The sequence below is a fragment of the Plectropomus leopardus genome, chromosome 16, assembly GCF_026936395.1.
Source record: "Plectropomus leopardus strain MGB_pleo_1.0 chromosome 16, ASM2693639v1, whole genome shotgun sequence".
NCBI classification, from domain to species: domain Eukaryota; kingdom Metazoa; phylum Chordata; class Actinopteri; order Perciformes; family Serranidae; genus Plectropomus; species Plectropomus leopardus.
Genome location: NC_142191.1, coordinates 23,944,109 through 23,958,181, shown reverse-complemented (window position 1 = coordinate 23,958,181; position 14,073 = coordinate 23,944,109). Strand labels below are relative to the sequence as shown.

Genomic DNA, 14,073 nt, shown 5'->3' with positions numbered 1-14,073 from the left:
GGTGCATCTCTAGCGTATGTCTGAGGGTAAAAGTTGTCATCAATGTTGGATTTTTTTGGTGAAAGGCGGCATCACACATGCACAACCCTCAGTCCTGTTCATGACATGATCGCTGAGGGGTTTTCAAAGTGACGCGACGCTTTATGGATCAGTCTTTCAGAGCTGTATCAGTACATTAGCACATCTGATCTCCCTGCTGATGAGGCTGAATCTGCTTCTGCTGCTGCAGCTGTGTGTCAGCAAGATCCACATCTCCCTGTCACAGACAACCTCTCCCTGAAAGCCTGAAGTCAGGCAGGAGCTACACATTTTTAGATGCTGAGTTATTTAGATTCACATTATTATCTGAACAATTTCACTCAATCACCAACTTTGTTTCATCCAGAATACATAAAACTAAGTTAACTACACTACCCAGCTCTGCAAACAAATTTGTAATCAAGGCTCTTTTTTCTTTTTCTTATGCTGATATTTTTTTTATTTTATTATTTTATGTAAATGCTGTTTTTGTACTATGTACTCTTGTACTTTTTGAGAAATAAGCAAAATCACACCATCCTGTTAATTTGTGGTAAACCTGCAGTGCTCGTCTTTACACTGTTTATCATGATTGGAGCTAATTGCTTTCTCTCATTCAGACCTGACCTTCAGTTAACACAGAAAGCCCTGATGTCTATATAACCTGGCATAAATTGATTAAACTTAATTTCCGGCAGTTAATCGACTATAAATATAATTATTTATTTTGTAGCTACAGAACTTGAATGTTATTTTTTTTAGAATATTATCACAAACACAAACTTCATGTACAGCATACTTTCCCTTTTACATGGGTCAACCTTTTTCAAATTAGAGCTGCATTGATTAGTTGATTGGAAAAGTAATTATTTAGTTAACTGATTAATTGTTTCGGTAATTTTTCCATGTCCAACTTCTCAATTATGAGGATTTGCTGTTTTTCCACATTATAGTAAGCTAAATGTCTTTGGGTTTTGGACAATTTGTTGGTCAGTAGGGATGAGCTGGTGTCAATTTTTCAAACCAGTATCATCAAGAGCTGGTCCAGTATACAGAATTTAAAGCACTTGACTCAACAGTCACTCTCAAGTGGAACATAATGACACTGTGTCCTAACAGCTAACAAGTGTCTGTGACTGTTATCACTTTGCATCACATAACATCAGAGCTTTCCATCAACATTGACATTAAATTAAACATCACATTAAATATGCACTTCTGTCATGTGATGTAAACAAACCACGTAGACCTATCTGCTGTGCTTTCAAGATAAAATGGAATATGTAAGGTTAACCACTCAAAAGACTGATCAGTAACCTACTTTCATTACAGACAGCACACGTTTTGTCTTGTGATGTTTAGTAGAAATGACAAAGCCAACTGCAAGTAGCCTAGCTCAGCGATGGTTTTTTACCTTAGCAGAAACATTCAGCTGCCTGCTGATCTCCCTTAAGTCAGTTGCTACCTATGTTGTTTTTTTTGTAATGAAATAAGGAGGAATCATGCAGATTTTTCCAGTTCAATTAAATTACATGAACTCGCTGTACTTTGTCTAGTGTGATGCTTTCAAAGCTAGCAACAGGTAGCTTATGAATATTTCTTTCTTCGGCTTCAAATCCGAGATGCTGCCATATTGGTGCAGTTTAAATTTGCTTGAGAGGATAGCTCTGCCATGTCTCCTCTCGTCACTCCAAAAACACATGAATTCAGCAAACCTCTGAATTTTGATCTCCTTCATGTTGCGGTGCTCAAACACTAGTGGCTCTCTTCTGTTTATAAACAAACACAATATTTTCTTCATCACGTTGTCATATTGCGTATTGCTACAAATGTGATTTATCCAATGACACCATCGGCAGAGGTTCCTGATTTAGGCTAATTTTTAATGTGCCAGAACATGTCAAAATAACAAATGCCAGTTAAGCTGGTTTGCATAAAATCAAACTGGTTTGCATAAAATCAAACTGGTTTTAGCTTGTATGCAGACCCGCAAAACTGGAAATCGACCTTAACTCTATTGATGAAAACAAGCAATTTTGCTATTTTACAAATAAAATGTCAGGCTTTGTGTCTGAATCTCAAAGACTGATGTATTTACAATGTACTCAGAGCAAGACAGGCTTTCTCTTAATGTCTTGACATCAGGTTTAACTGATCGGTGTTCTTGTAAAAAATATCTTAATTTTAACATTTTTGCTCTCAGAATGAAATAGAATAATTCTTGCTAACTAACTTTACTTGATGGCGTGAAGCCCTCTTGATTGTTTATTGTTTCCACATCAATCAGATTCATTCAACTTTGGTTCTGCTGCACATTTTTCTCTCCCCGAATCTCATGGTCCCCCCAAATCAAGAAGCCCTTTGGGGAGGAAGTTTTTTTTTAAAAAACATCTAATTAAAGGTTTGGTTAGAGGAGCAATGTGCTGTTTCCATTATCATTCATTAATGGACACAGATGTGATGCATTTTTAGACGTTTAAGAAGAAAATACTCTTAAAGGAATTAATTGACATTTCTTTTTGTAATATGCCGCCATCTGTTCTTATTTTCCCCGCTCAGTGGATGTCTCACCAGTTATTGTTTTACTAAGTGTCCTTTTGAAGTTGTCAGAATCAACGCTTTTGTTGCATAATTAGAATTACACAGTTTGTGGTGTGCGCATTAGCTGAGAGACAGGCATACATTTTCCCTAAAGATCACTTTGATTTTCGCTGTTTTTGGAGCTGTTTACCAGTTACATCACTGTCTTCGATTTGCCCATGACCTTTCTGAAGACGACAGGCTGCCAGACAGAGTTATTTCAGAGACCAGCAACAACAACCTGTCCTGCAGTCTGAGGTCGTGACCTTCCCCCGGTGACAAATTGGTGTTTGGTAGCTCTCAGTGACAGAGTGTCATCTGACTCATATTTCTGAGGACAAAGAGCCGTGTTGCTCAATGAAGACCCTGGACTGAACACTGCAGACTCATGTTGGTGTAAGGTACATTTCCAGCTTATTTGATAAAGATGTTTTTTTTTCAAGAGGAAGATCACGTGTGGAAAGCGAAAGAATGGCAAACAAGAAGCAGTGCGGTCAGATGAGTTGCAGTTTAATCAGCCTAACTGACTTATCACATGACACAGGAACACATCATCAGGCATAAACGCTCTCAAACACAAATAGACACAGATGCCACGCTCTGCTCACTCACTCTCTCACTCACCAGCTCCCTCTCTCTCTTTACTGCTTGCCTAAAGTTTTTTTCATGCTTTCTGGTTGACGGTTCAGAAACCACACATAGTTTACCCTCACAGTTCTACATTTATGTCTGTTGTGTTTCCTTATATCGCAGTTGTTCTGCATTATCCATTATTTTTCTGTTCGCTTTTTAGAGTTTTTTCTATCAAATATCAGAAGTTAGTGTCCATCACAAAGTCCAAGATGACGTCTTTAAATGACTTGTTTGGAGCGGCCGAATGTCCAAAAGAAAGAATTCCACAGATAATCAATTAACTGTCACATGAGACAAAAGAAAGCCTCAAATCGTTATAATTTAAAATCTGAAACTAGGAAATGTTTCCTACTTTTTCATGTTAATTGACTTTAATGATTAATCTATTTTTCTATCATAATCAAATTATTATCAAATTATTTTTATGTCATTATTTATGAGGGGGAAGGGCGACTTATGTTTCTTCTTTTGGCCTAGAGGGGGGACATACAACTTGTTAAAGTGTTTGTATTTTGTTTTATTTTAAATGACCACTTGACCCCATATCTTGTGGATTTTAAAGACATGTTGACTGATTTTGCCTTCCTTCGGATCTTTTAGACTCTCCAAATGTTGTCAAACTTAATGGCTTAAATCTAGATAATGAAATGAGTTGTTTTTCCGGGGTTTTGACGCTCACAAAAAATTATTTACCGATTTAATTATTTCTCTTTCCTGGTGTAAGTCAATGGGGAAAAGTCTTTCTGGGCCAGTGGGCATCATGTGACCGACCCAGACTTTTGGCCACTGTTAAATTTGCATTAGAGCCTGGAGCACTTCCTGGGGGCTTTCTCCTGCCCCTACTTGAGGAACAGGCAGCTGTAAGACATGGCAACACCTAGTTGTGGAGCGAGACGTTACAGGACTGTAAGCAGCCGGCAGCCAGCAACTCTAGAGAGAGACCAGGGGGAATAACAGCATGTTTTGGGTTTTTTTTTACATCTAACCTGGTGAATTAAGGATTTATTTTTGACCAAACCTGACTGACTTACTAACTAGAAGGCCAAAACAAATAAAAAAATGAAACCACCAACCACCACTCTCCTCACATAAATACAGGACAATCCCTTACAAAGGACAAAGGGAAAAAGAGCAAATTATATATTTTGAGCTTGGACTGTAAAATGTCCCAGCTTTATCTAATCAAAATGTTCAGTGGAATTTCAGTGAAAGTGGGCGAACTGCACAATCCCCCTCTTTGCTCTTTATCTGCAGGGTCAGTGTCTTGCAAACTGTTGTAATACTGCCAGATAATAACTGTAACTGTTCGTTACAAGCGTTAACGTTGAAGCAGTGTAACAGGCTGCGACATGAGCAGTGCTTCAGTCCTTCAGACAGTAGTTTTTGGTGTTAGTAGGTCACACTGTTGTTGAGGCACATTCCTTTATGGCTCTCTGTGATAGCAGTCCTGCCTTATCAGAGAGAGCAAAGAGCGCACACACATAAACACACTTCAAACACTAATGAAAGTCTCTCTCAGACTGACTTAAAAAGAACATATTAATAAAGAGATTAGAACTTTTCAGTTATTAGTAATAGAGAAACTAAAAATGCAAACAAAACAGAAACAAAAGGGACTAAAATGAGGTCATCAATTAGACACAGACAGATACACAAGAACAGTTTGTTGCAAAGGGGATTTTGCAGTCATAACGCTTTACTGAATCCAAATGTGTTTCTAAGGAAACGTTTTATTCATTGATATTTCTGATTGTTGATGTAACAGAGGCCAATTTTTAACCGTATATTTGGTAAGACATTTACAGACATCAGTCACTGTGACTGTTGTTTCATCGGCTGACCTGCTGTGAGTTTATTTCACTGCCCCACGCTTTAAAGTTCCTGACATGCAGAACATTTCTCACCGCTGTCCTCTTCTATTCATATGATAAATAACGACTGTGTGCTGACAGCAGGGTCAGGAGGATATTATGGTACGGAGGTTTATCTTGTGTGGGGGTCAGTCGAGGTTAGTGGGTTAAGAAATTATGCTGCCAGACTGTCTGCTAGAGTAACATATACCCTGTCAGAGAATGAGAGCTGGTGTGTTTTTCCTTTTTTGGTACTTACATTTTATCAGATAAATATTAAAATCTTTTCATGGCAAAAACAACTGCTACCAGGCATCATGACCTCTATGCCACTTACAATTCAACATTGAACCTTAGACATAGGAAATCTATATGCAGCTCTACATTGTTTGTGTATGATTATCCATGGGGGGTTGAGGATACAACCAAAAGAAAAGTGTGGGAAAAAGTTTAAAGCAGAAGTAAAGCTAGAAATCGTTAATTAATTGTTTCAAATTTATATATTTGTGACGGGCTGCCACAATTAAAACATCTGCCACCATGAATAGATTTCCTTTTTTTGTAGCTGGACTGTTCATTAGGAGTGTTGAAATACATATACTGTGCGGTTACTAATTGCACCACAGTCTCAGGGTGCAGAGCGTACTCTGGGCATAGACGGAGCAGCAGAACCTTTGGCGCTTTGAGAGTGAAAGTCAACTATTCTTTCTGCTTGATCTAAAAGTTTGCATTCACTCACAGCCGATTCTCCTCTCATCCACTGATCTGATCTGATCTAATAAGCTCCGAACGGATTGACAGATCAATTATCCACCCCACGAGTTACAAACTGCTGCTGAGGAAGAAAAGTCATGGAGAGCTCCAATTGAACTTACAAACCCACAAAAACCTCAGAATTTAGAGAGATGACACAAAATGATACACACACACACACACATTCAAAAGATCAAAAAAAAAAAAAAGTTTGCTGTCGTCGTGACCCCCCCTCCCTTTTTCAGCTTTTGCTACACATATGCGCTAATCTTGTGGGAAATGCTGTTATTCAAATTAAAACATTATCTTTTTGGTCTATTTTGTATTTTATATATCACTACCCTGTCTCTGTCTTTTTACCCTTTTGTGTTGAATAATTGTTAAGATAATTTATTAAATGAAATATTTGCATAGTGATTTTCTAGTCACTGTCAACAGCTACACATCCAGTAAAACAATCTAAATGTTTATTGGTCCATAACTGACTGATTATGTGTCTTGTCTTGAATATGCAGGTGAGCTGTCCCTGCAGAGGCTCTCTGGCACGGTGCTGGATTACAACAGCACAGAAAAATGTCCAGAAAGCAACAACAACATTCAGACCAGCATCAGCTTCCAGTGTGGGAAAACCATGGTAAGACTTAAAACACACAAGGAAATGTTTTTTTAAACTGGATGATTTGTGCTTTTCCAGGAGCCGTGTTTAGGCTCAAACACAGACAGGGCTGAAGGTTACAGAAGCTGGTTTGTTGACAGGAAGGTTGCCAGTGTGATCCCCGCTCCGGCAGGATAAAGCTGAGAGGGGAAAGTGAAAGAGCAGCGTCTTCCCCTCTCTTATTACCACCACCGAGGTGCCCTTGAGCAAGGCCTCCCTCAGTGGCAATCATTAGTATTTTGTATTGGTTGCTTTTGTTCCAGTGTGTCTGCTAACACCTGGTCTAAAATATCTGTTTTGTCAGAAGCCCAGAAGCAGCTTCTGTGGGTGTCGGTACTGGATCCACTCAACAAAAGTACTGCTTCGTTATGAGAGCTTACAACCTAAAATATTGCATATTCTATTTTAATTGTAGATTAAAAATATTTACTCTATATTGCAGCCTTTTTTTAAACCTTATATATATTCTATATATTTTCTTTTAGAAAGTGAAAAAAACTGCTTGACAATGCCACATTAATAAGGCACTTATTTCAGCCAGTTTTTTGCAGCCTGTGTTAAGCTTTTGTAGTTATATGCAGTGTCTGTATTTAAAGACCGTTGCCTATAAATATTCAAAGCACTCTCACTTTTGGTTTACATGATTAATGCTCCACTTATTTGCATGGAGCATGATAACACATTAAGCTGTTACATGGCCAATGTATGACATTGGCCAAATTCTGTAATTGTCTTTTCTTTTACTGATATGAACTGCAGATTTGGACATGGGGGACATTGTGAGGACAGGCTCTTTACTGGGTGTGTTTTCATAAAATTCAGAAATAGCACTTTTCATCTGTTTATCATAATTTAATTGATAAGTTAACTTTTCAGTTTGTTACAAGATGAACACAATCCCAAATTTACTCAACCTGGCCTGATCAGAAACCTCTTTATGGATACATGTGTGCTAAGTAATTATTATTGTGGTTGCACTTTGAACCTTTTAAAAAGCTGCAACATTATAAACTTTCCTTGTGTAAACAGCCTCACCAGGAACATGTACACACACTGTTGTGCAATATTGAGGAAATGAAATGTTGAACTCCTTCAGGTGTTTTTGAAGTGCCATTTTACTCATATTTCAATAAGCTGATTGAAAATGTGTGTTTTTTTCTGAAACGATTCTAAACAGCTAGGACGTCATTTCTTGGTATCAGAAGCAGCTGTCTGCTGTCAGCTGCAAAGAAAGGAAGTGAATCTGTGAGGAGAAATAATGTAGGACAATGACAGTCACCTGCCATGTGTTTCAGCATATTTCAGTCAGAGTAAAGTGGGTGTTGACTTTGGTGGTGGATTGACATTAACATTGTCAGCATTTCCATAGCATTTCCTGTCAGGTTGAAGAGCAGACAGAAAGTTTTTTTCTAATGGTACACTTTTCATTTTTATTGTTGTCAGAGTGTAAAGTGGAGAAATGTGAGTGGATTTCCTGAAACTTGTCAAAAAGTTATTTAATGCTGAAAAGAAGAAGGGGCTGAATACAGACACTTGTAATGTTAACAGACTGCTTTTAGGTAGTTGAAGAGAACACACACAAATGTCACATTAAAAATTACAGAGCTTGTATTTGCATCCTCTGTGTCTAGAATATTTACTTAAATATAGAATAAACATTATGGAAATGTTTACTTTTACCTGGCAAATTAAGATTTCAAAAAAAATCTTAGATTGCCTTTTTTAATATTAAAAAAGTAAAGGTTACAGAAACTCTGATTTGACCCACATGCTCAACTGTCATTTTATGTGTCTCTGTGTTAAATTGTTAATGTCTACCATAATGTCTACCATTGTTAATGTATACCATAATATGTTGTCATTCACCTTTATCAACATGAAACTATCTGTCTCACTCATGTCCCTGTGTCTGTGTGCTGCAGGGCACCCCGGAGTTTGTTGCTGTGTCTCAGTGTGTGCATTACTTTGAGTGGAAGACCTTCACCGCCTGCAAGAAAGATAAATTCAAGCCGCACAAAGAGGTATGTGGTGGAACATGTGACTCACTGACGAGAAGGTTTTTGTTCTGTGTAAGGAAAAAGAACCTGCTGCTGTGTATGTTAAGGCGTGATATGTGAGACGAAATAAGACAAAGAGGTGTTAAAGAGGAAACAAAAGCTGTCTTCCCACTCTGAGTACGAACAGAGTTTACAGCATGTGTTCATCAGTGTAGAGGACATGTCACATGTTGCCACAAAGAAGCTGTTTATGTGAGTTTAACGTAGAGTCACTGAAAGAATGTGTGAAATGCTTTAACGTTGCTTTTACACACATCTGTTGCAAAAGAGTTAAAGACCCATATTTTTGTAGGTCAGATAAAAATGTGTCAGCTAGCTCTGCACAATTAATGGAAATGTCTTCAAAATCACAATGTGGTCACGCAAAATATCCAGATCATTGGATCATGGTCTGCACACACCATACATGCATGAGAACATGCTTGTTTGGCACAGACCCCAGCAAAAATTAGATCATCATTTATCATCAGCCCTAGTGTCAATTGATTATTTTTCTTACTTAACATGTTTATTTTATTTGAGTTTTATTTGTGTTTTTATGATTATGTTTTATGATTAATTGTTGATTAGATTAACAGAAAGTTCCTACTAATAAAAATCAATATCGGTAATCAATTATCAAATCAATAATTGAACCTTTACAAGTTACACTAAACGACAGTATATTACCTTGACAGATTTATCACAGTTTAGAGGGGATTTTATTAAATGACATATCAGCACATTGATCAGCTACAATTACTATACTATGCTCTTTATAGAACCATGTACATAAACAATAAGTAGTTTTAACAGCCACACAAAGGTATGATATGGCAATTTTTTACCTCTTTTAAGAGTTTTAAGTTGGGCGTTTTCTTATTTCCAATAGTTTCTGTAAATAACTTCTAGCACTAACCCTCAATTTTCTTCTGTGAAAAGGTCTTCAAGTGATTATGAAAAGTTGTCAGTGACACTGTCTTCTCTGTGTCCAGGTGCCCTGCTATGTGTTTGACTCGGACGGTAAGAAGCACGACCTCAACCCTCTGATTAAAGTGAACGATGGCTATCTGGTGGACGACGGCGACGACACCATCGACTTTTACATCAACATCTGCCGAAGTCTCAGTCAGTACCCGAGGGAGGGCGGGAGATGAATGAAAGGATAAATGACTTGGAGAATGTATTTCTGATCAGATGCACTTATACTGAGCTGAGTGTGTGAGGTTAATTTTAGTTGAGCTTTGAGAAACTCTGGGATTCTTTCAGTTGAGAGGTGTAAAAAAGAAGAAGAAAAAAAGTCACAGAAGAAGAGAAGACTTTTTATTATTGTCACAATCAATTGAAACTGAAATAGGACTTTTCGAACATTACTCTCTGCCTATTAAGACCAGGAGATATTCTTAATAAGTAACACATATTCATTAATTTAAGAATGTCTTTGCCTGAGGCGCTTGTTTATTTTATTTTCAGAACTAGACCCCATTCCCTCATGAAAGAGCACTTTGACATTTTTACAAAAACTGGCTGCGTGGATTCCTGCTGATCAGGATTCTACAAAATAAAAGCCAGTAAGCTCTAAGCTGGAAACTTTGGTATTTTTCAATATGGGCCCTTAGACACAAATTTGTAAAACTGAGTGTCTAGTGGGAACAATAATTTTTCAAATCGTCCACTACTGACTGAGAGAACGAGAGAGCGCACCGAGCCATAAGCCGCGAATCAGACTGCTATGTAACCACTAGGGGCAACATTGTACTGTCAATGTACATTCACTAAAATTGCTTGTTTTTTCCAATGACAGGCTCAGATTGTTGTTCTGATATTATGAAAAGGATCCCACAGGGGAAAAAAAAACCCAGTTCTCTTTACCTTTACTTAAGAATGAAACCATTCCTTTAGTGAGACTCGGTTAGATACAATAACAAACAGATTGGTTGAAGCAGAAAAAAAACAAGCACATTTTTATTCCTGCTACAGCATTCTCACTCTATACTGGACCTCTTTCCAAATGCATTGTTTTTGTTCATCGCTTAGACAAAGAAACATGTGAAATAGGGGTATTCTCTTTAAGTTATACTTTGATACTGCAGCACTGGAGTTTCAGCATTACTGCTAGCAGCTACATTTTTTGTCTTTTATAAGTTCCAATCATATATAAACTTCCTTGTCCTCCCTGTCATCTCATATGCGTCCTCTTCTTCTCAGATGGTCAAGATAAGTCATGTCCAGAGGAGTCTGCAGCCTGTCTGGTCACCAGTCAGGGCTCCTACAACATGGGCTCTCCTACCGGACAGCTGGAGCTGCTGTCCAACGACAAGTATGAATACTGACCTCCTGTTCAATATATGAGAGTCATCTGACTTTCCATCTTTTTAAGTTAGAGTAGTGAATGCTTTGAACTTACTTGAGGGTAATACTTGAATAGTTTCAAAAATATCTGATTGTTGGTACACCCAGGATGTGCTGACGTGTAAGAGACAGTTGTGTTTTTGTTAATTTTTTGAGTAACATTGGACATAATAAACTCTTAATGTTTTTTCTTGTTTCTTGTCTCCTTCCAAGACTGAGGTTACAATATGAAGTCAGTAAAGATTCGTCTACTCCAGAAATCTGTTCCGGACACACTCCTGGCGTCACCATCACTTTCGTCTGTCCATCAAGCAGGCATTCAGTAGGTCACACATATATATACACAGCAAACTGGTATCTTCTTGTTTAATTAATTCTGCTTTTCATGCTTTTCTGCTGTAATTTAAAAAAAAAAAGTAAAGTGACTCCTGTTATACTAAAAGTGTGCTTTGGTTTGACAGGGCAGCCCTCCTAAAATGATAGCAGAGTCAAACTGTCGTTACGAGGTGGAGTGGGTGACTGAATACGCATGTCACAGAGACTATCTGGAGAGTCACACCTGCAAACTGACCAGCAATCAACACGACATCTCCGTAGACCTTACGCCGCTCACGCTAAGCTGTAAGTCGTTCCCACTGTAAACCTGCTATCTCAAACTATCACCACAGAGGCCTCAGACGATTTCACAAGACTCTTCACATGTTTATCTTTGCATTTCCCCCATCATTTTTTCTTTTATCACTAAGTAAGAACTTGCTTATTTTTTTAAGAAAGACTGCAAAAATGGAGAGTTAAAATGGCTTTTTGTTTAACTTTAACGAAGCAAGCTGTAACACACCCCTTAACATGTCAATATAAACATTTGCCAATGGCAAGGTCATTAACTAAAATGTTTCTTTTAAAACCAGAAAGGTTATAAACTGTAATTTAATATAAACTTCATTTATATAGCACTTTTCAGTTACAAGGGGCTTTACATGGCTAAACTTGCAGGGTTGATTGTTTCCGATCCGGATGGAAATCATGGATTTTTATTTATTTTTGTGTGGCGCATAATGCAACTGCTTCCTGTGTCAGTGTAGGGAAAACCTTGTTCTCGAGAAATGCAATCTCAAGCTGCGTTGCTTTACTAAACACCAAGAGTCAAAATGAAAGAGAGGAAAAGGATATCAGTTGTTCAGTGTGCAAAGTTTAAATGTATTGTTTTAACTAAATGATGAAGAGGAATATGAGACCCATGCTCTAACCTTAAGCTTTCATAGAATAATTAACAACTTAATAAAAACTGACTACCAGGCAAAATACTGTACCTTTGCACTCATGTCTTCATTCCTCAAACTAGTTCTTAGAGCAGTAAGTATTTATTTATTTTAGCAGTCAGGAAGTATCAAACTGGAAACAGCTATATGAGTGCAAGTGCTAATAATTCAATAAAGCTCAGATATCTCCTCTCCCATATATTAATCACTATTACATATTTAACTCACAAGAAGTATTGGCTCATAATTGTGCTTTATTTATCCCAGGCAGAGGAAGTAGAATTAAACTGACCTTCCTTTTTTTTTGTCGACTCATTGTTAGTCACAGTTAATGCACAAGCCATGACTACATTCACACTGCAAGCCCAAGTGCCCAATTAAGACTTATTGCTCAGATCAGTTAGTTGTGCGTTTGGCTGTTCACATTATCTCTTAAATGTGGCCCATATCAGATTCCAGAGTGAACTGGTCACAGTCCTGTACTGACCCTAATGTGCAAAAAAAAAATATCAAAGACGTTGGCTGCACGCTGCCATTTCTAGGTAAATATAGAGGCCACTGAAGTCAGCATTCACACTTTCATTTACAAGTTGATGTGCAGTAGAAGCACTGAAACAGATTCTGCCAAAATTTCAGGATGTCACAGGCTACTGTTATCTACATTTGTCTGTGCCCCTGACATTTTTAAAAATATTTCATTTGCACACACACACACACACACACACACACACACACACACGGGCACACACACAGCATAACTACATAAAATCCAAATAATAAAAAATAAAACATATGTCAGAAAAGGTCAAGGTCTGAATCACATAAAAAAATCAGTTGTGTACCACTTCTGCCTGCAGTTCGAGCACAGCGAGGCTTTGTGTCCTTCTTGTGTTAATTCAAGTGGTTGCACACCTGAATGTTTAAAAACAAATACTAATTTCTAAATGAAGCTGATTGTTTTCACAGATTTTGCCAATATTGATTATCATTTTAAAGGAATAGTTCCACATTTTGATAAGTGCACTTATTCACCTACTTGCCAAGAGTAAGATGAAAAGATTTATTTAAAAAAAAGACTTGCAATAAGATGATCAAAATAATAATTAGTCTTTCGACAAATATGTCAACCTAAACCCTCTGATGCCACTTTTTCTTTGTGTGTGTGTGTAGCCACAGACCATCCGTACTACGCACACTCTGGGTCCAGCGATGGGGACGACAGCTACGTGTACTACCTGAACGTTTGTGGACAGATTCCCACTAATGAATGTGGCCAAGACCAGTTTATATCGTCCTGTCAGGTGAAGAAGTCCGGAGACGTGAAAAAGGTGGCTGGAAAATATCAACACCAAACGCTACGGTAATGTGTGTGTGTGTGTGTGTGTGTTTGTGTCAGTCGGCTGGGAGGTGCCTAAAGATATACAGATTGGCTGTTTCTACAGAGATTTCATGACAGGGCTGCATCAAAGACTTCATTATGTCATCTTTGCTTAATTATACAAAACCAAACAACACAGGCATCGTGTAGCCACAGTCTTTGATTTTAGACAGCATGCCAGTATCCCAAAAGCAAAAGTGGCGTGACGCTTTCTTAACAATAACAATTGCATATCGTGGCAATTACAATAATTTACTGTCTCTGTTACACGGTGACTGATCTCATCCTCTACTCGCAGTAAATGCTAAGTTGATGTATACTGTAAAGCTTTTTCCTGCTGGTATTGAAACCCAAACCTTTAGCTCCCATTTGCTCTATTGATTTTGCCAGTTTTTTTTTAAAATTTTTGGAATTGTCAGCTACTGTTTGTAAACAGTATCCCCAAAAAAAGTGAAAGTAAAAGCTAGAAAAACTCAGCGTGGTGTTTTGCCTCGCTGTAATTGTTTCTGTGCTGTTTCTGCAATTTCCGTAGCTTCTTCTTTGATGGGTGATCTGGCAC

The 14,073-nt window shown here is 37.9% G+C and overlaps 1 protein-coding gene across 2 annotated transcripts in view; it reads left to right on the top strand.

Moving 5' to 3' along the window:
• Nucleotides 1–14,073, top strand: part of igf2r (insulin-like growth factor 2 receptor) — a 54,646-nt gene that overhangs the window by 4,298 nt on the left and 36,275 nt on the right. For both annotated transcript variants that reach the window (XM_042503102.2, XM_042503101.2), the window contains exons 3-9: nt 6,350–6,468; nt 8,412–8,510; nt 9,521–9,653; nt 10,734–10,845; nt 11,091–11,199; nt 11,339–11,498; nt 13,307–13,496. In XM_042503102.2, the coding sequence (XP_042359036.2) occupies nt 6,350–6,468; nt 8,412–8,510; nt 9,521–9,653; nt 10,734–10,845; nt 11,091–11,199; nt 11,339–11,498; nt 13,307–13,496 (922 nt within the window). The remainder of the gene's footprint in view (nt 1–6,349; nt 6,469–8,411; nt 8,511–9,520; nt 9,654–10,733; nt 10,846–11,090; nt 11,200–11,338; nt 11,499–13,306; nt 13,497–14,073) is intronic.